At 34.6% G+C, this 21620-nt stretch overlaps 4 protein-coding genes across 6 annotated transcripts; 2 read left to right on the top strand and 2 right to left on the bottom strand.

Moving 5' to 3' along the window:
* Nucleotides 1-990: 990 nt before the first annotated feature.
* On the top strand, nt 991-10419 carry LOC110800524 (uncharacterized). The gene is made up of 7 exons (XM_022005833.2): nt 991-1557; nt 3543-3683; nt 3759-4133; nt 5605-5850; nt 8331-8423; nt 8982-9182; nt 9953-10419. Exons 1-7 carry the CDS (start codon nt 1162-1164, stop codon nt 10166-10168), a joined length of 1668 nt encoding a protein of 555 aa, XP_021861525.1. The 5' UTR covers nt 991-1161; the 3' UTR covers nt 10169-10419.
* A 2114-nt stretch (nt 10420-12533) lies between these two features.
* On the bottom strand, nt 12534-15586 carry LOC110800527 (protein FATTY ACID EXPORT 5). The gene is made up of 3 exons (XM_022005839.2): nt 15162-15586; nt 13306-13393; nt 12534-12861 (listed from the first exon to the last, which is right to left on the bottom strand). Exons 1-3 carry the CDS (start codon nt 15358-15360, stop codon nt 12789-12791), a joined length of 360 nt encoding a protein of 119 aa, XP_021861531.1. The 5' UTR covers nt 15361-15586; the 3' UTR covers nt 12534-12788.
* A 963-nt stretch (nt 15587-16549) lies between these two features.
* On the top strand, nt 16550-18155 carry LOC110800523 (uncharacterized). Its single transcript, XM_022005832.2, has one exon. It carries the CDS (start codon nt 16673-16675, stop codon nt 17984-17986), a length of 1314 nt encoding a protein of 437 aa, XP_021861524.2. The 5' UTR covers nt 16550-16672; the 3' UTR covers nt 17987-18155.
* Nucleotides 18156-18443: 288 nt separating this feature from the next.
* Nucleotides 18444-21491, bottom strand: LOC130459478 (uncharacterized). 3 transcript variants are annotated; one of them, XR_008918874.1, is made up of 3 exons: nt 20843-21491; nt 19965-20051; nt 18444-18867 (listed from the first exon to the last, which is right to left on the bottom strand). XR_008918874.1 is itself a non-coding variant. In XM_056826868.1 (2 exons), exons 1-2 carry the CDS (start codon nt 21177-21179, stop codon nt 18758-18760), a joined length of 447 nt encoding a protein of 148 aa, XP_056682846.1. In that variant the 5' UTR covers nt 21180-21488; the 3' UTR covers nt 18444-18757. The 3 variants fall into 3 exon arrangements, 2 of the variants coding, with proteins under 2 accessions (XP_056682846.1, XP_056682847.1); XM_056826868.1 differs by lacking the exon at nt 19965-20051 and having other exon boundaries at nt 20843-21488; XM_056826869.1 differs by lacking the exon at nt 18444-18867 and having other exon boundaries at nt 19964-20051.
* Nucleotides 21492-21620: the final 129 nt, after the last annotated feature.

Below are 21620 nucleotides of genomic sequence, written 5' to 3'. Positions count from 1 at the left end.
TTGTATGTAGAACGATCTAACAACGTTAACCAAACCCGAATGACTCAAGACTAATTTCGAAAAGACCCGAGCATAACCGAGTTAGTCAAATACAACATTTTATGAATTGAGTAAAATCTTGATAAATAAATTTATATGTTAGTCTATTTATACCATGTATTATAATTTTAAGTACTCACATTTTTCCTTACCAGTTACCATGTACTCCCTCCGTTTCTTTTTGATCTTCCTGTTTGGAGTTTTGGGTGGAAATTAAGAAACTGGAATCTTTTAATGATTTGGTGTAAGAGTAATGATTGGGTGTAAGAGAAAATAATAAAGAAATGAAGGAGAGAGAAGATATTTTTATGAAAGTAATAAAAAATCATAAAAGTGAGGTTTGGTGGGTGAATAGGAAAATGTGAATGAATTTAAATAAGGGATGGTGGGAAATTTATGGTAAAAAGTCATGTCCCAAAATAGAAACAGGAAGATCAAATAGGAACGACATTTATAGAAACAGGAAGATCAAAAAGAAATGGAGGGAGTATTATATTATTAATAGTAGACTAACATTAGAAGTTCATTATCAATATTTTTTATATTTCTTATCAGATTAAAAAGTTATGATAATACATAACTAAAATTATATCATAAAGGAAAAAATAATATTGGTTTAGCTTTCCTCCAATAATATATTATGCAGTACACTTCTATGGTAATTAAAATATATTTTTATCTTAGTTTCCTAAAAAACGTAATGTAATTTATTTATTTCAAAGTAAAAAATAAAAAAATATTTTGGCGGGAAAAAATCGCTCCAGAAAATGACACGGGTCATTCCTGATGTCGCTTTTAGTATATAAGTAGAGTAATAGATTTGTTGAAGAAATCTTTCACAAGAACACGTTGTTCGGTTGTTGTACCTCGCAGGCAAAGCCGCAAAGGAGTCGTTTATTGCCAAAACACACCTTTCGTGCCTCGTGGCACTCGCTCACAAACAAACTCAAATATCCGAATCTGCAACAAAGAATCCAGCCTACCACGACACCGTTTTAGCGATTTACAAACAAAAAACACCTCTGAATCTTTCAACGTACAACACATAAACAAACAATGGCGTGGTTGGATACAACAAATTAAAAGGGGAAATTACCACTTCTAGCAAAACACAGATGATTGATGAATGATAAGAGCAATATCCTACTCCATTACAAACTACACAAGTCACAACCTTCAAACTCCATCTTCGTCTCCGCAACAACCATGCCAAACACGCCCTTACTTACCATTTTCTCTCTCCTCCTTCTCTTTATCTCAATCCCCACCTCGACTTCCCTGAAAATCCCGTTCTACCCCTCTGACGTTCTTCCCCTTCTTCCTAAAAAGGTTTCATGGCCGGTTCTTAAAACCCTGAATAAGGCGGTTGACCTTTTGCCGACTTTCGTGGGTGCCGCTTCTTCTGCTCCCAACAACAGCTTGGATTGGAAAGGGGCTTGCTTTTATCAGAATACTGCCTGGCTTGAATTTCATAATAAAAGTGGCAGTCAATTTGGTGGGGGTACCCTTCATATTAAGGTTTATATTTTGTTTTAATTCTTTTTCTCATTTTTGAACATTGTTTCCTTTTGATGAATTTGAGTGATTTCGGAGGTTTTTCTGTGTGGGTATGCTGTAATTGGATTTTGATTTGATCAACTTGTGTTTTTAATGAATTTGAGTGAATTGTTATTTTGGCATGTGGATGTATTGTGATTTTAGTTGAAGTTAATGAATTAAGATAAGGTTTTAGTTGAAATTGAGTCAATTTGGTGAAGTTTTTATGTTTTGAACGGTGTGCTTTGGTTTTAGTTGGATACTTGGATGGTGAAGTTTTGTGGGAACTTGGTGAATGGATTGTGGTTGAAGCTGAGATGTTTGGCATTGTTTGATTAGGTTGTATGGTGGAAAAGATAGGAAAGAGGAATAGGTTTATTGGGTGTTTGGTTATTCCATGGATTTTTGGTTGAAGAGGATGAAGTGTAAATCCTTAATTCATTTTTGTTTGGGAGGGTTGGAGGAGGTATGGCGAAGTCAAAGCGGAAGGGATAGGGAGAAGGAGGGCTAGGAGTAAGATAAAGAGCTTTGAAAAATGATTCAAGAAACAATGTTATTCTAGGCTGTTGTCTTTCCCTTTATTTGCCTCGTCTAGCAATCAATATTTCCGTAGTGTATATGGATCATAATTTTGGAGGGAAGGAAAAAGGAGGGGAGGAGAGGAAAGGGCATTTTCCACTGAGCTAAAGGTCTTAATTAGTTTTTTGGAAACTTGCAGATAATTGGAAATGTTGATCGGTGCTTTTCAATAACTTACTGATAAGCATAAAAAAGGCGGACCTTTGTGTTTTAGACCATGTACTACGATACTGTTAAGTGTTGGGTAATTATCAAGATCATCTTCCCCTGAGAAATAATATCATATTATGGCTTCTTTGACTATAACATTGGAGTAACTCACACATTTCTGTAGCATGATGGCCTTGGGAGTAGTGGTTCAGTTGTTGGTCTGTTGCCATTGTTGTGGCACTTATTTTGCAGGTGTATCAAGATGAAGGTCTCACTTTGCATATGCCTTGTAGCAGAGTCTTTATGTTCTGCAATTTGATAGCTTAAAGAGATATTGCATGGGAATGTAACCCGCTCTATCCAACTATGACTGAACTGATGACGTTCATAGGAACCTTTGTGATTTCGGTTTCAATGCACAGTGTTGTTCAGTGGGACAAATTGTGGTTATATTAAGCTAGATCTGTGTTATATATTCTCAGATACTTTAACTGCCTTGCCATACCTGTGGGTCAGACATGGGTGTGATTCGTCAAGATTAATAGAAATTCTAGGGAAAACTAGACCTATACATGTTGGATACTATTTCTTTCTCTGACAAGTTTGGTGAGTCCCAGTAACACATGCTTTATGTTTCTTAGTACAGATGAGATGCAATTTGTCAACATACTTAAGTGTAGAATGGATTCTTCTAATTTTCATGATCACTGTTGCTAGGTTAGCTTTAAATGGGAAAAGAGGGGTAAGTATTGGGTTCACTGGCTGTTGGTGATCCCGCAAGAGTTTTAATTGAAAGGGAATGAACTTTAAATCCTTATTTGTTTTTAATTTTGGGATTTGGATGCGGGTGGGGTTGTGGGGGGATAAGGGGAAGGCATGTTTTTAAATACCAAGATAATGGTTGTGAAGCTACATTGAGAACTAGTTTTCTGATGGTGTTCAGGAATAGATATTGACATTATGATACCTCCTGAAGCACTAAACTTAGTCTTTTACACGCAGAAATATTACCTTGTCCTTAATTTGCAGGAGTGTAGGACAGAGTGACAGACTCCTGTTCTGGCTGGCCAATTTTTTTTTTCTTTCCTTTTCCTTCATGCATTATCGTTGGATAATTTACTAAATGTTTTTAATTTTGGGTTTTGTGCCTTTTGGTTATTAAACCTTGGGGTGCTTATTTATGATCCTCGAGACTCTGGATTGCATAAATAACCTTTTGTTTGTTGTTATGTAACCAGATCAGCGATGCCCATAGCTGGACCTGTATGGACATTTATGTCTTTGCAACTCCATATCGTGTGACATGGGACTACTATTTACTATCTCGGGAGCATACTCTGGAATTCAAAGAGTGGGAAGACAAATCAGAATATGAATATGTGAGTTCATTACACTTCGGGCATATCTTCCTCTTTGAAGTTATTAGGAATTCATTCACAGTATCTTTATTTCAGGTAAAAGAACATGGGGTTTCCATTTTTCTTATGCAAGCTGGAATGCTGGGGACTTTGCAAGCATTATGGGAGGTCTTTCCTCTGTTTACAAATACTGTTTGGGGTGAGAACTCTAACCTTGCATTCCTTAAGAAGCATATGGGGGCTTCTTTTGAGGAACGCCCTCAGCCTTGGGTTACAATTCTTACAAACATTACCACTGATGAGATACATTCTGGAGACTTACTGGCTATATCAAAAATTCGTGGCCGTTGGGGTGGATTTGAGACCCTGGAGAAGTGGGTCACTGGATCCTATGCTGGTCATAGTGCAGTGTGTTTGAGGGATTCCGATGGGAAGCTATGGGTTGCAGAATCTGGACATGAAAATGATAAGGTCAGGCTTTCAGTTCTGCATATTGCTTAGAGGCATATGACCTCAATAAAGTAAAGTTATCAATCTTACCATTTTATTTACGCTGTTCTTATTACTTTCGTACTCCTTATTTGAACTTATCAGCCCTCATCCAAACTTACCTGAACCTATCAGAACTTAATTTTAGTTGTAAAATGCATTTGATAGTCCTTATCTGGACTTATATTAACTTTCTGAACCTATTGACTCTTATCTAAACTTACAAGAACTTGTTGGCCCTTATTTGAATTTACTTATCCCAAAACTTTAAGGTAAAATGCGAGGACTTATGGGTCTTGTGCATGGTCGTCTCTAGGCCTTGGACACACATATTCCACTGTACGACTTTGAGTTTTGGCAATAGTATTAGTATCAGGTCCCAGATGTTTTTTTCCTGCGACAAGTTCACATAGATTTACTGTAATGGTACAACGTCAACATTACTGATAGCTTAATCTCTTTCTCCGTACTTTTCCTATCTCTCCGCTCTCGCTTCCGTACTCTTTTTCTTATCTGGGATATCTCATTAGGGTCTTCGATTTGTTAAGAAAAGAAACGAGAGACAATTAAATATCTTTGGTTACGAATTTTCTGAGCTGATAATGTATTCGTTATTTCTTGTAAAAAAAATTACAACATTACAACTTGTATTTATCTGTTGGAGCCTGGAGGAATTTGGGAAGGTCAAGACTTATGTAGAGCGTTGACTTGTGTCAATGGGAAAAGTAGATAGACTGGTAATCTCCTACTTTGCATTATGGTAAAAAAAATTGTGGGTTGAGCCAATGAGCTAGTTAGACTGGTCAATCACCCGTACATACCACACATCCAGGTTGACAGGTTTGCTAATATCACTAGAAGAATATGGCTTGCTAACTGGTTGATCTGGATAGTCCTGTTTCCAGAATGGTTGTGAGATTTGTGTTTGTTATCCTTGATTTGTTACTTCTTTTTAAGGTTTGCTTGGAAGGATGGATTTGAGACTAGAGAGGGAGAAAATTTATATGAAGATCTTAAATCCCTCGTTTCTTGTAGTGCTAGTGTTGCCCAAATGTTGGAAAATTTCACATTTCTCCGCTCTCTTCACCATCCCTTCCCCCTTTTTCCCTCGCCACTAGCCAGCTAGGGCTCAGGCCCTGCTATCTAGACAAGATTTTCTATGAGTTTCCTCCCATACTAATTTAGTTAGCTTAGAAAGCTATACAATTAAGGAATTGGTGTACTAATGATATGTTGTCATTTTGCTATGCTTCTGCGAAATTTCCTAACTATATGTATAAATAACAGTTTCAGTATCTAACTATCTAATCAAAAAATAATTCCGGTGTCACTCATATGAAATGTATACTGTTTGCTGTTTACTCTAAGTTTGCTCATCTGTCTAGAAGTTTTTAGATGTCTTCATTTGTTTTGTATCAGGTTGATGCTGAATATTTCTTATTTCATGTTACAGGGTGAGGATATTGTAGCTTTGCTTCCATGGGATGAGTGGTGGGAATTTGAGTTGACTAAAGATAACTCCAATCCCCACATTGCACTGCTTCCCTTACATCATGACTTGCGTGCAAATTTTAATGAAACTGCTGCTTGGGACTATGCAAGAAGCATGGATGGGAAGCCATATGGTTACCATAACCTTATTTTCAGCTGGGTAGACACTATTGATAAGAACTATCCTCCTCCATTGGATGCACATCTGGTATGATATTCTCTTTAAGCTTTGTCCACTTCATTCTGGACTTCTTTTCCTAGAAATAGGGCTTTCATGCTTTCTAATTCAAATCTTGATAGGGGTAACTCTTGGTTAACACGTTTACTTTACTTCTGTGTTTTAGTTTGGACACTCTGCTTCATAGTGTTCATACTGTCATGTCTCTTTTTATTTTAATTTACTATGGCCCTTGCTGTCATGTCTCTCTCTCTTTTTTTTTTCTTTTTTTTTTTTGGCTCTTGCTGCCATATCAAGATCACGTGACTACTTAGTTTTCATCCCACGAGTCTGCATTCACTCTGACTACGTTCAATTGCATACACAATTTGCTGCTTATCCTTATTACTGTATTAATCACACTACCACCGAATTGGCTAATCTCCGTCAATTAAGGGTTCTCTTCAACTTATAGGACCGTATGTAAAGAAGTTACAGGTCCTATAAGTTTAGATAAGTTCCAATAAGGTCTTATAAGTTCGATAAGGTTCTATAAGTTCAAAGAAGGTCCTATGAGATTGTATAAGTTCCAATAAGGTATAATAAGTTCTAATAAGTTTTAAAATATGGAGTATGTAATATTATGGTTATCAGTACCATTATTTACATTGTTATATTAAATAAATAATATTTATATTGTTATATACAAATAATCTAATAAACTTTATATTAGGTCTACTAAGGTCCAATAAGGTCATATAAGGTACTATAAGTTTACTAAGGTCTTATAAGTAAAATAAGGTCCTATAAGTTCACTTCAGATAAATTTAGATAATTTCAAGTTTTGGAAGAGAGCGCACCTTATATATGGTCAATGAACTGGTTATTAATGTAAATAACTTCTATTAACGTAAATAATTTCTGTAAATTTTGTTGCAAGAATATATTTTACTGTAGATCCAGCTTTAGGTTTCCATCTTGTCGAGTTTTAGGATGGTTTTATTTTATTTTATTTTTAAATTTAAAATGTCGGAAAATGACTATTACGTCAGAGCCAGAATGGAAGGACACGTATATTGGCTGCGTTGTTCGCTACTGTCACATAATGAGGTTTACTAATAGCTGAAAGTATTACAAAACCTGATTAAGCTGTTAATTTGCAACAATGGCTGCTTGTTTAATTTGAAGTCAACATTAAGATGTAAAAATCGTACATTATCTAATTCTATACAACATATTATTAAAATACTTTTATTGATTCAAGATCAATGATGAGGTCTCCATCACACAACATTGCAAACAACAAAGTATATAACAATCAAAGGCATTGAGAAATTTGTTTGACAATAAATATAATCCTTACAATGCACAGGGTAAGAACTACTGCTTGTTGTTTCTGGTGTCTTGTTGGCCTGTTGTTGTGGAGATTTTTAGTTTCTTTCTATATTTTGTTCCTGTTTTGCTTAATTTCGTTGATGAAGTTGACGGAACTCAATCAATGTGGATTTCACTTGCAAGTATGCTGCAGGTCTAGCAACTTGTTATCCAACATTCTGACCTTGGAGGTTTAAATGAGCATTCAGGGTTAGGGTTGGAAAATTCTAGTCTGACGTTGGAAGTGTGTTTATCAAATCTTTCCAATCTGTCAATAAAATGATACTTACGTACCGGTCCTATTACTGGAAGGGCCTATGGATCAACGCATCTTTTGTTCTTTACAAATTACCAGAAATTGTGATCCTAGTAACTCTTCCTAGATACTAATCTTATATGTAATTAGTAATATGTTCTGCTTTATCTAACAGAGAAAGTAGCAAACTGCTTATTTCCTAACTCTCTTCTTTTTTCTTTGTTAACAGATAATTACATTTCTTCTAGACTTCAGTATACTCTAGGACTGCCCTATGATGGACTAGATATAGTTTTGTACTCTGTGTGTGTGTGTGTGTGCGCCTGCGCGGACGCTCGTGTTTGTGTGTTGCTACCAACCGATATGATTGTCAGTGTGCCTTTTTTGTGTATGTTATAATCTGTTATGTATATGGGACTTGTTCCTTGCTTTCAGATTCAACCGAGTTATAGCCTCATGAATAACAAGAAAAGAAGCATGAAATTTGGTGTTTCAGGATGTCTTTGTACTTTAAGGATATTTTTTATGCGAATAGGTTGCAGGTGGTAATATATAAGGATACCATATCTTAGAATAACTATCGTAATGGCTGTGTAGTACAGTAGCTCTATTTGGCCATAATCTTTATTCGAAAAATGGTAGCTTTTCAATTATAAATACTTCCTTTATGCTAGTTATTTCAGTATCTTAGAAGTCGTAATGCATTTAATTAGTTCAGTTGTTGGAGATTTTCTCATCAGCCTCTTTGCAAATTTGGTGTGCAGCTCACGCGTCTATGAGAAACTTAAGAAATACTTTTTGATGTAGAAAATTTATGATTCGACTTATTGGTTTGGATTATTTATTTGAATATAAGGAGCTTTGTGTATTTATTTATTTATTTGTTTGTTTCCTTTTGCAGGTTGCTTCTGTAATGACAATATGGTACCACATGCAGCCTGCTTACGCAGCTAACATGTGGAATGAAGCACTGAATAAACGGCTGGGAACTGAGGTAAATGGCCCATATGTCTCTCATTCTCCCGCAGTTGTTGTGATTGAATGTCATCTATTGTTCTCATTGCTATATAAGTTGTGAAAAGTGATTTAGTTGTTTCCTGATCTAGCATGTTCTACCAAACCACTGTAAATCCCATCTTGTGTTTTCCCCACCCCATTTATTTTTCTATCGAAGGAACAAGAATGTACGATAAGCAAAATCTGTGTCACTAAGTTGGTAACACTTGCACTTTCACGATCTCCAATAAACTGACCGTTAATATCTTTAGTTATGGATTAGTAAAAAATAAATTTGATATTCTTGAGATATTCATTGAGATGAATCAAACAAGAGTCCACATGATAATATTTTGGTGGTTGTATTAGTTGCAATGTTTAGTCAAAGATTTTAAACTTTGACCGTAGAAAGCAGTGTAACCATTTTTAGTTAAACGGGGGAGTTGACTGTAGATATTATCTTTGAAAAAACGTTATTTGTTACATAAATTTTGATTAAGGATGTGACTTATGTTAAGGTTTTCTGATCTTGTGCGGCTTTCCTTTCTCTATCCAGAATCTTGATCTTCCAGAAGTTCTTGTGGAAGTTGAAAAACGTGGATCATCCTTTGATGAGTTGCTTGCTATTCCTGAGCAAGATGATTGGATCTATGAAGATGGACAATCCGTCTCATGTGTTGCTTATGTTCTCCAAATATACAAGGCGGCTGGGCTTTTTGGGCCACTTTCTAAGTCCATTCAAGCAACTGAGTTCACTGTGAGTTTGTCTAACCCGTTGTATAGCTCTTTGACTTGCTCTCTTTTTAATGGGGGATTTATGTCTCTCCTTGATTTGATTGTGTTACATGATTCAGAAAAACTACTAATACTATATGCCAAAATCTTAACCGTATTTTTAGCCAAACGACCTTAGTATGTCATGGGCCTCATGGCCTTCGTGAAATGTGAATTGGATATCTGGAAGTCGTTTTAACCGTTTCTCTTTCCTTGACAATATTTACAAGAGTGCCCTACATTTCTTACTTTTGCAGTGGCACCCTCAATAAAAGCTGAAAAAATTGTTATATTTTTATGTGCTACTACCTTTTACAACCAAGGGTATGGTAATGGCTGCTGGTATAGTGGTATATGTAGAATGGTTGTCTTCTTATACTAAGTTGGTCGTATTCAGGCTAGCTTTTAGGATTAGAAAGTCAGTAGCAGATGGTACTACAAACCCTTCTAACAAAGCAGTATCATTTAATCACTCAGCTATCTTAAGATTTGATAGTTTATACTTCTATAAACAGGCAGTATAGATGCTAAAGTTAATATAACCCGGGGCATGAGTATGAGTATGAGTATGAGTATGAGTATGGGTATGGGTATGGGTATGTGTATGAGTATGAGTATGAGTATGAGTATGAGTATGAGTATGAGTATGAGTATGAGTATGAGTATGAGTATGAGTATGAGTATGAGTATGAGGACATCCCCTATTATTATCTTTGTGAAATCAAGGGATTGATTTCTTTGGTCTGATTGCAGATAAAGGATGCCTATTCACTCAAGTTTTTTGAAAATAATCTAAGTCGGCTTCCAAGTTGGTGCAATGATGTTGATAATGTGAAGCTTCCTTTTTGTCAAATTCGAGGAAGATATAGAATGGAACTACCTGGTTACAATACCATTGATCCCTATTCCCATATGAACGAAAAGTGCCCATCCCTTCCTCCAAAATACTACAGACCGAAAGACTGTTGACACTGGTAGGTTTTAGCAAAATAGCAGGATTTGTATACTTCTCAATTCTCATGTTGGTTCTGTACATAAATTTCGCGTATTATAGCCTTTTTTATATACTTCGTTTGATGTAAGTAAGATGTACATATTTTTCTGTTAATCACATCATAGACGACGCGATTAATCTAACTGCAACCACCTCGACTTGTCTACGATTATATAAAGTGTCACTTATTCTTTTAGTGAATTTAATCTCACATTAACGTTCTAGATGGATCATTGTATTTATCAAGTTATGCTAGCAAAACTCTGGATCTTTTTGTAACTTGTACCGTAAGTTTCAACTCGGTACATAGAATGTGATCATCTCATCATCTATATGTGGCCTAGTAAACTACGATGACAGGATGAGAAAAAAGGATCGGATGTATGAAGCCTAAAAGGAAATGGTAATTATATCCTACGGAGTACTTTATAGAGGCCTGCAAGTTTCATTTCATGTTAATGGTAACAAGAATTCCTTGGAGGATAACCCTCTTATGTTCTGATTAACTTGTACTCTTGCTTCAAACTAGTGCTGAGATCTGCAGAATGAGCTAGCAGAATTTGTTAAGCTTCAAAAACAACAGAGAATTGTATCTTTCAGAATTGATTCTTTGCCAGATTAGCTTTTGTACGTGTAATACTCCCTCTGTCCTACGGAGTATAATATAGTGTCTTTTCGACATGATTAACAATTATGGAGTATAATATAGTGTCTTTTCGACATGATTAACAATTAATGTTGTTATACTTTACCAAAAAAATACATACATTTATTTTACTTTTAAAACAAAAAGACAAAAGACAATTAATGTTTGGAAAACAGAGGGTGAATTATTGAATAAAAACACAATAACACGATTTTTCATGGTACAAATACTCTCTCCGTGTTTATTTAAAAGATACACTTTCCTTATTTAGCCGTGTTTTATTAAAAGATATATTTTCTATTTTTGGTTTGTAATGTTTCTCACTTCCAATTATATTATCTTTCTCGCTTTCTTATGGTCCCAAAAATAGATCTGCTTTCCAAAAGTTTCGGATCCCACTCGATTGTATAGTAGTCATCGTCGGACCGGGAGTCAAATCTGCTCCTCTTTTTCTATTGCTCAGTCAGACTTAGGCGCATAACGTGCCATTCACACTTACTCCCATACTCCTCTTACTATTTCCTCCGTTCCGCAATAGATGCATCGTTTCTCTTTTGGACACTATTCATTTACTAACTTTGACAATTATTCTTTTCACATTATGTAAAAACAAACATAGTCAAGTGAGATCTTATTAAATTCGTATCAATATGAGGATTCTAAATATCAATTTTTTATAATTTTTACTTACACGCAATTAGAGATATTAATGATCAAAGAAGCATGTTGGGATACGTGGAAAAAGAAACGATGCATCTATTGCGAAACGGAGGAAGTATAATGTAGTATTCCCTCACTATCAATTTCTTACAATAAATAATTACTCAATACCATACTTTCATCTTATTTTAATAAAGTCAACTCACTCTTCTAAAACTGCGTGCCGATCAAAATATTTCTTTTAAATAAATACGGAGGAAGTATCAATAATGGGTCCACATTTTGTAGGTAAAAGTAGGACGATTGTGCTTTTAAGTTGTTTGATACGAATATGTTAAGGGAAAAATTAATTGATTAAATAGAAAATTGTCAAAATAAGTACTGTACAATATTTTCAGACACCCAAAGTAAAAACGAGGCATTATATCATGAGACGGAAGGAGAAGATATTTTTATCCAAATTTATGTCAACACAAGAGTAATCGGTTATTTTCACCCCAAGCAGTAGAGTGAGTTGATTAACTTGGGAGTTACAATGAAAAATTCTGAAACCATTTTTATTGTCTTCGATTATTTTGGAAGGCATGTTAGGTTTCCAGTTAACCACATACCCCTGAAATACCTCAATTTTTAGCTTGTAAAGGGGGCAGAAATTCACCATAACAACAGGTTAAAAGCCCAATGTCAAGAGTATGGGACAATAAATTTTTAATAATACCCGATATTACAATAAATATTGTAAGTGGATATATTAAAAATGTTTAAAAGTTACCTCAATTTAATGTAAAAGTTATTTATTTATTTTGGTAAAATTTATTTTCTTTTTAAGTAAAAGTTCCATAAAAAAATTATTTATATTATAAAAAGTTAATCAAAACATGTTAAAATAAAAGTTATTCTGGTGTACAATAATTGTATTAAAAATTATTCATAAGACCTATTGCGTAGTAATTTGTTTGACAATTCTTTTTCTTTGTTCATGCATCTACTTCTTAAGGGTCAAAATATGAGAACTCTTGCTCCATAAACCGAGATACAAGTAAAAATGGCAGGGCAAATTAGCCATTCCTGAAGTATGACAATTAGTAATGAATCCATTTCTATGAAAATTAAGAACCTCGGATACATTTGTCATATTTTAACACAAGAAGGGACAAACAAGCAAATCAGAGATCTTAATTTCTCTACACAATACTAGGATAAAAAAGAATGTCACTTGTATGCAACAGAAATGTGCTGTATTGGTGCTCAACAGGGCACTTCCGTGTGAAGTTTGTATAATATTATCATTACTCAGCCTTGGATGGAAAATGGTTGCCACCGCTTGCTACCTTGTATGCATAAAACGCAGTCATGAAAGCACTGCAAGTAAGATGAAAGAGAGTTAGATGACAATCAAGAACAAAGAAATTGGATAAAATGTCTTCAATCATCATACGCACTAATTAGCATATTTTTGCTAGTTGCTTCTGATTTCATGCTATCTCAATGTGACTAATCATAGGTGCTAATGCAATACTCCATATTAGATAGTTAAATATCATTTCAAGTTAGCAATATAACAATGTAGGCCATACAAAATCAATACTAACTTTAAATGTAATGCAAATTAAAGTAAATATAACTAATTGCCAAAAATTAAGTATAACCAACATATTAATATTTGTGAAATGGTGTAATATCATCCAAGGCTCCTTCAAATTTCTCGAAGAATCCTTTCTGGATGTAAATACCATTAAGATGCAAGGAAGCCATGCAACTAATGCAGAGAGAAGAACAGAATAACATAAAACTCTTTCAAGGTACCTGATCATGGCAATAATTCCAGCAGGCATTATCTTTGAGGTCTCCATATACCGCTGTCCCATGACATACGTGAGTCCAGTTGCAGTCACTGTTGAGATAGATAGATAGATAGATAAGTTCAAACTTCAAATTCTATGCTTCAAGCTGATTCATTCAAAGCATGAAAACAGAATGACCATGTAAGCAATCCTTATTATTGTTTTAAGTACCATCAGAATTCAATCAACTGTTTCAATCCTTATTTTGTCTCTCTTGAATATATAAACTTAAAGGCAGGGAAGTCTCCAAGAATTGCATGCATTCTAAGGTATGAGAACAACTACCAGATGCTAGAAACAATCAATATATATAAGACTATAAGAGTATGTAAGCAATACTATTTAAAAACATAAAGCATACAAATACAGATAAATTTCTTCTGCATATTTGCGGAACTTAATAAAGATGCAGAAGTAGCAAAAAGTATTTGGTATCTCAGAATGTATCACAGATGGTAATAAACAGTTAGAAATAGCAAATTTCAGAAATCCAGCAAGAATGAGCCAATCCACCTTGCATTTGACAAGGACACTTCCCTTGAATAAATTATGACCAGGAATCATTTGCATCTTGTAATTGAACTTAAATTCAAAATGTCTTGTATAAACAGCCCAATTATGTTCAAAAGTTCCACATTGTTAATTCGGTAGCAAGTTATTTTACTTGGGAAACAAGTAAATCCTTGAGTAGAATGGGCCAGTATTTTGCGTAGGTTGCCCTTCCTAGGGTCGCCATGGTAAAACACAGAAGGGATAGGAGTCTAGGACCGAGCAACACAACAAGATCAACTAACCTGGTCAGTCATTCAAGACAAATCTATCGGTCTCACCTACAAATCTCAAAGTAAAATCCTTGGAAAAATAACCTCTTAACTTTCAGTTGTACCTAAAAAAGATACAATAAGTCAATAACGCCAAAGAGAAGCATGTTACCCTTCAGCTCGATGTTGGAAAGTTTTAGAACCAGTTCAAGGAATTGAAAGAACTAGCCCTCCAAATTCCTTAAAAGTTAAAACTAAATCTGCATCTCAAATCCAAAACAATAGATTATGGGCAGCTACTCTCTTTCATCATCTAGCTTCCAGTTACCAGCATCTCAACCAATCGTTCCTAGACAATCATACGCCAAAGCTACGAGGAATCTGCCAAAAATGTAGTAATCTACAGGAACAGTTGACTTAAAACGAAGTTAGCACACAAGTCATGTGGACTGATTCACCCTTCGCAACCAATGCTGTAAGCACATAGCCAAATAAGCTCCTCCTGATCAAACAGACGAATCAATTACCTCACAAATCACAATACCACATCTTCAGCTCAAAATGTCACGGCCATCATTGCTGCAGGGAATAAGGCCAAATGCCATTATCCCTTATCATCAACACAAAGATCATTAAGTTGAACAAGCCTTTGCAGTTTGCACCATCACAAAAACCCAATTCTTTTCCCAACATACAAGGTGGCGAAAAGGCCAATTCTGATAATGATTTACCTCAAACAAGAGATCAACTAAAAAACCTGTTCATCCTATAAGCTGCCTAATCAATGCAAGTCACGGATCTAGCTAGGTTCCAAGGTAACATTGTTCTCAATTGTCAACATTGTGGATATGTGATGCATACCCAATACTCACATGATCACATTGTAAAAAAACCCAACCAAACAACACTTATGAAGAGATTCATCATATGATTTCCCAGAAAAAACACACATTAATTTTCACAATTATGCATTAACAAGCCAATAACTCACCTGGGTATCTCTTAAAATCAATCAAAATACTCAAAATTGAACATAATAACAAAAAATCAGACATACCCGTCTCAAGAATCAACGCAAAGTAAGAATTTTTGCGCTTCTTAAAAGCATTGAGGCTCAAATACCCAGCTAAAATGAGCAACAAACCAGCACCAGTACCTCCTCCCAGTGAAGCCAAACTGCCCTTTGTGGCATACCCGATGATCCCGCCCAATATCAGAACCAGCCCGTATGGGATTGTGAAGCAAAAATCATGCATTTTCGAAGAATTGACGAAATTAGTAGTGGTTTTTTGATTTGAGATCGATGAAATGGGGTGAGAGGGAATTTTTTGGATTTTTGGAATGGTCAAAAGGGGCAGGTGGCTAAGGGCGTGTGGCCGCCTTGTGCAATTGCAGTATAGTTGGTTGAATTTGCGAAAAAAAATTAGAGTAGTTGATGCCAACGAATCCCCAACTATGGCAGAAAATGAGAAAATTAGTTATTAAATCATCATTTGACACACACTTCTATTTTGCATTTTTTTTACTCCGTACCTACTTAACCTATTTTGAAACCGCTATTTAACATGATCCGATTTACTTAACAAATCCTAGATCCAAATCACTCTCATTGAATATCTTATTAATTCGCAGAGTATTGTATATCCAACTTTAGTTGTCACATAATTGGTTCAAATTACGTCATCAACGACTTCTAATGTAGAAAGAATATTTACGATTTAAATTCCTAACAAATGTAATTCTTTTGAGTTTATACTTTGGTTCTGTTCTTCTGAGCTTTTTCGGCTGAATTGAACTAAATGGAATTGAATTGAACTGAACTGAACTGAACTGGATGAAACTGCAATTAAGTCTAAAAAATAGGGCCTTATCCTTACAGGAGTTAACTAGCCTATCTAAATCTTGTGTTTAATGGAGTTCTATTTATCCTCTACACTTGAAGAAATATTAGTCAATAAATATTGTTTTTCTTTTATACACGAGGAATGTAATTATATTTTTTCAACTTTCTGTTTTAACCTTTTAGATACCTTATACACTTTAATTTGCATCCAAACCCCAAATACAACTTTTAGTCCAAGCTTTCCGAAAGACCCTGGTTTTTCATCTACGTACATCCCTGTAAAAGTCATAATCCAGAATAAATTAATTTGAATGCTGCCAGATCGAACGAGCCAATAACTCGAATATAATCGATATGAACTCGGCAACCCTTTTCAGGAGGAGTTGAATAATTCAGGGTAAGATTTAAGAGTATAAGAAAATGACAAATTACTACTCCGTACTTCGTTACTTGTATTAAGGAAAACAATTGCAAGCAAAATCAATTTCTTAGCTAAGATTGATTAAAAATGTTATAAAACATGACGGGTTTATTCGAGCCGAAAGCGTAGTTGATTTAAATGTGTATTAAAATATAACGAGTTTATTAGAGCTTAGTTCTCTTTCCTCCTTGTTGCACATTGCAAACGTCCTTTAAAATCAAGCTATAGAGAGAAGTAAACATACAAACGTAAACATACAACGTTACGTGCCTAATTTGGTACTAAATTTTCCCAAGTTCATGAAATGGGGGCATGTTTCAATTCTCAAGTCAGAACTAAGATCATCAACTTCCATTGCACCAGCAAAATCTCAACATTTCTTACAAACAGAATTTATTCTCGCTCCAAAAACACATCCTTAAAGATGAAATCCCAGCAAAATTCCAAGAGACCCACCTGCCCATCTTGCGCAAAACCCCTTTCCCTCTGCCTTTGCACTCGACTTAAGACCCCAAATCTTGACAACAAAGTGCATGTCACCATATTGCAGCATAGCTTGGAGATTAAACATCCCCTTAATTCTGCTAAAATTGCCAAACTGGGTTTGAAAAATGTCGATGTGATTACTGTTACTGATGTCATGTTTGATGCTCGGTTTGATATTGAGCCATTGGGGGAGTTGGGCGGTGCACAGACTTTTTTCGGTGGAGAATGCACACCAAATGTTTGTGAAAATGGGCTTGAGAGTTTGGACTGTGATGGAAGTTTAGTGGATGAAAGATATCGAAAACGTGGTTTTGATCAGGTTTCTGGTCTTGATTCAGGAGTTGGGTCTGTTGGCATTTTAGATTCTGATTGGTTTTCGGGTTGTGTTCCAGAAAATGTTGATGAAATAGTTGATTTTGAGGGTAAGGGTGGTGCATTGGCCAAGAAAAATGAACACTTGCTTAAGCAATGTGATGCAGATGTTACCGGTGTTTGTGATGATTTAATGGGTGAAGATGATGATTATGAAGGTTTATTGAGTGTAAAGATTGGTAAATATGGAGAAATCAGTGACATTTGTCATCAATGGAAGCTGCAAGTTGAAGGGAAAACACTGAATCTTGAGCATGTGGTTGCCTCACCAGAGGCTCTAGAAGCTCTAGCAGGAGGGTTTGTGGTAAAGAAGCTACAAAAGAAGCAGAAAAATGGGAGTGTAGAATTAGAACAATTTGAAGAGTTTCAAATCACGGTACCACCTGGGTCAGCACTTCTTTTTCCGGCCCAAAAGGCGTTGCCAGCTGAGGCAATTGACTTTGAGGTGAAGAACTTGATTGTTTTGGATGGAACTTGGTCAAAGGCAAATAGAATGTACAATGAGAATCCATGGTTGAAAATGTTGCCGTCAGTGAGGTTAGATATGGAGAAGCTGAGCTTGTTTAGTGAAGTTAGGCGTCAGCCTAAGCCAGGATATCTGTCTACCATCGAGAGCATTGTGTATGCATTGGAGGCACTGGGAAAAAGCGAAAAGCTGGAGGGGCTGGATAACTTACTGGATGTTTTTGAGTCCATGGTTGAAGACCAGAGACGATTCAAGGATGAGGCGTTAAAGAAGCTATCTTCATACAGGATGTAAGAATCATGACTTCATGAGCTATCTATCTAGATAACTGAATCTAGTCTTCTGTTTATATACAAGCTCTGTTTAATTAACATGAATACTTCAAAATTATGTTTGTGATAATTAATCATATTCTTATGTTATCCTTGTTTTGAAGATTATACAACAATATTTGCTACTACAACCTTTGTTACTCCATATTATTCTAATTTTCTCTCGTCGAGACAGGTTCTACTCCCACTTATTAAACCTGCCTAGTATTCTCAAGACACTAATGTTTGTTATTTCTCTATAAATGTAACTTCCATGATTGAATATGGAAGCATCATAAAAAATTGCCCAAATTTTTGGCTGCATAGCTATGCATGCAATTCTGCATGCATATGAGCTTCAATGCTTCGTTTTAGTAGTTTCAGCCTTCTTTTTTTAGTGCATTATTATGTTTCCTTTTTTTAAAATAAAAAAATTTAAATAAATAAAATAAATTTAAATTTTTTATTACACATGTTTTCCAGAAAAAAAAACATCTCATTATTTTAGTAAGCTGGAAGCACACATAAGGAACAAGCAAATGGACATTTAAAGTAATTTAATGAACATTCATGTTCAGAAAATGAACATGACATTTATTTTCTATCTCCATCCTCTATTTAAGTGGTTGTTGCCTCTTCTCTTTCTAGGCTTCTAATTTTTCAGCTTCCTTCCTTTCGGCTTTCACTTTTTTCGCTACAACGATCTCTTTTCTCTTTCTTTTTCTTACTTATTTGTAGATTCTTTCTTGGTTGCTCATGCCTTCAATTCTTCTTCAATTCTTACAGCCTCTCTTAATACCATATCTTCCATTTCTAAATCAGTCTTCTTCGTTTGTTGTCGCATTCTTATTGAACTTTTTCTTCCTGCAGGAAAATCATAATGTTTTTAATTGAACATTATTCTGTATAAGTTGAACATAAGACTGAGAAACTGAACATCACACAAAAGTATTCTTATTTATGAAAATATCATAGTTTAATTAATAAGTTGAATTTAATTGAACATGAGACTTGAGAAACTGAACATCACACAAAAGTGTTCTTATTTCTGAACATCATCTATTATAAATTGAATTTTATATTTTATAAGTTGAACATGAAAAATTATAAACTGAACATGACAATATTTAGACAACGCCACTTTTGATATTTTAGTAAAGAATAACAAACATCTTCTTTTTACTGTTGCTGCTTGCATTTTAGTTCAACATGACTCTGTACATAATTCTTTATAAATTGAACATGATACTTGAGAAACTGAATTGAACATCACACAAAAGTTTGAATATATATTAGTTTTATAAGTTAAATTTAGTTGAACATAATTTTGTATAAATTGAATGTAAGACTTGAAAAACTGAACATCACACAAAAGAGTTGAACATATCATAGTTTTATAGGTTGAATTTAGTTGAACATGATAAATTAAAAACTAAACGGGGATCACTTTTTAGTGGCATATTCATCTTACGAGGAAAACACCCAAAAACAAAGTATCCTTACACTCATCCACTACCTTACACAAAATTCTCAGTGTATATTATCAAAGCAAACGCCATCAACAATTTTATAACTCCTGAAATTTCAATTCCAATACAAATCACACTAATTTCTTTAATAAGTTGAATTTAGTTGAACACGATTCTTTATAAGTTGAACATGAGACTTGAAAAACTGAACATCATGCAAAAGTGTTCTTATTTATAAACATATCATAGTTTAATAAGTTGAATTTAGTAGAATAAAATTCTTTATAAGTTGAACATGAGACTTGAGAAACTGAATATCTTGTTATTATTAATTTCATCAACAATATTAATTTGAACATCTACTGTTACAATTTGAACATGACAAATTTTATACAACACCACTTCAGATCATTAAAAATAATGAACATCTACTTATAAAATCTGAACATGATTAAATTTCAAAGACACAGCAGGAACATTTGACATATATACCTTTACAACTTACACACAGAAGCTAGATTACTTTCATAGAGTTCATCATTTCCAAGGGCTTTAACTGTCGGCTAACTATTTTTAGGTCTGCATTTCAAGAGGAAAGTAAGTAAGCTAATCGTATTCACAAAAAAAGTGAACTAATATTAGTAAACTAATCGTATTTAACATATACGTAGTATTAGTTGGACATGATTTTTTACAAAATTCTTTATAAGTTATATAAGTTAAATTTAGTTGGACATAATTCTTTATAAGTTGAACACGAGAGTTGAGAAAATGAACATCACACAAAAGTGTTATTGTTTGTGAACATCATCTTTTATAAGTTGAACATGATAAATTATAAACTGAACATAACAAATTCAGAATTAATATTCAGAAATAACTAACACAACCACCAAGAACGACAATCCTAACCACAATATACTAACAACAACAACATTATCAAGTTACCATGTGTAGTTCATTCTACAATTCTGAACATCGAACTTTATAAATTAAACATGCAAGGTGATAGATCTGAAAGGCTGAAACACTAAAATTCACTGGAATTGAAGAATGAAACTAACAAAATCCAAATAATAAAATTAATCTACAGAAATCAGAAATTCCTATTATAATTTTTTCTGAAACTGAGATTTAATCAATCAAAGAAAATAAGTTAAAAAGTAGAATCGAAACATTAAAAATTATACCAGTTTACCGCAACTAATTGAACTACTCCATCTAAAGGAATAAAAAAAACATTCAGATCTAAATAAAAATGGACGAAATAACTAATTTCGAACTAATATATTTTGTATATTAATTAACACTTAAACGCAAGTAAACTAAAGAAAAACACAAACAAAAATGAAAATGAAAAGAAATAATACCAGATTTCTTCGGCGTTAGCGACGACGTTCGGAGAAGCGTTTGTCGATGTTCGGAGAAGGCGTTAGCGCCGGTGGCGGAGAAGGCGGTGGCTCGCTTGGGAGGTGGCGCGGTTGTTTGGTCGTAGCTAGAGAAAATCGACGGCGGCGACGAAAAGTGGAGGGGAGGAGGCTGGATTGTTTGGGAGGAGAGAGAAGGAGTGACATCAATGGAGGAGAGAGAGTGAGAGGTTTTTGATGATTCAGAAAATGGTGAGAGGTTAGAGGAGAGAGAAAATGGGTATTTTATATAGAATAAGCATGTGATTTTTTTCCCAGAAACACGGTCGTTTAATTGCATAAGCACGCATAGATGAGTACATAGCTATCTATATATTAATTATTATAAAAAATTGTATCTCTGCAACTAGCCTATCTTACACCACTTAGCCTCCGAAACACCAAGCCAACACCCTTGTTGGGCCTCTAGATCGGAACACTGGCCTATCTAGAACCCTTCCCTGACCTCCGATTATTGTATATGAAAGGCTTCTTAAACTTTTTAAGGAAATTCAGTAGTATTTATTGTTGAATACCGTCAAGCAAACAACGGGGAAATCACCAATGGAGACTTAGAAGAAGCCAAGAAGGGGTCGAGTATCAGTGAAGCAAAGAAAAGAAGTGTATGAAAGTTTATTTTTTGTTTTGTTTGGAAGCCTTAAATTTAAAAGGGTATTTTAGTCTTTCACTTGTTTTAAGTCATTAAATAATTCTTTAGGATTTTTTGGTGGGGTATAAACTG

Source organism: Spinacia oleracea, chromosome 4, assembly GCF_020520425.1.
Source record: "Spinacia oleracea cultivar Varoflay chromosome 4, BTI_SOV_V1, whole genome shotgun sequence".
Taxonomy (NCBI): Eukaryota; Viridiplantae; Streptophyta; class Magnoliopsida; order Caryophyllales; family Amaranthaceae; genus Spinacia; species Spinacia oleracea.
This window is presented reverse-complemented; position numbering and strand designations above follow the sequence as displayed.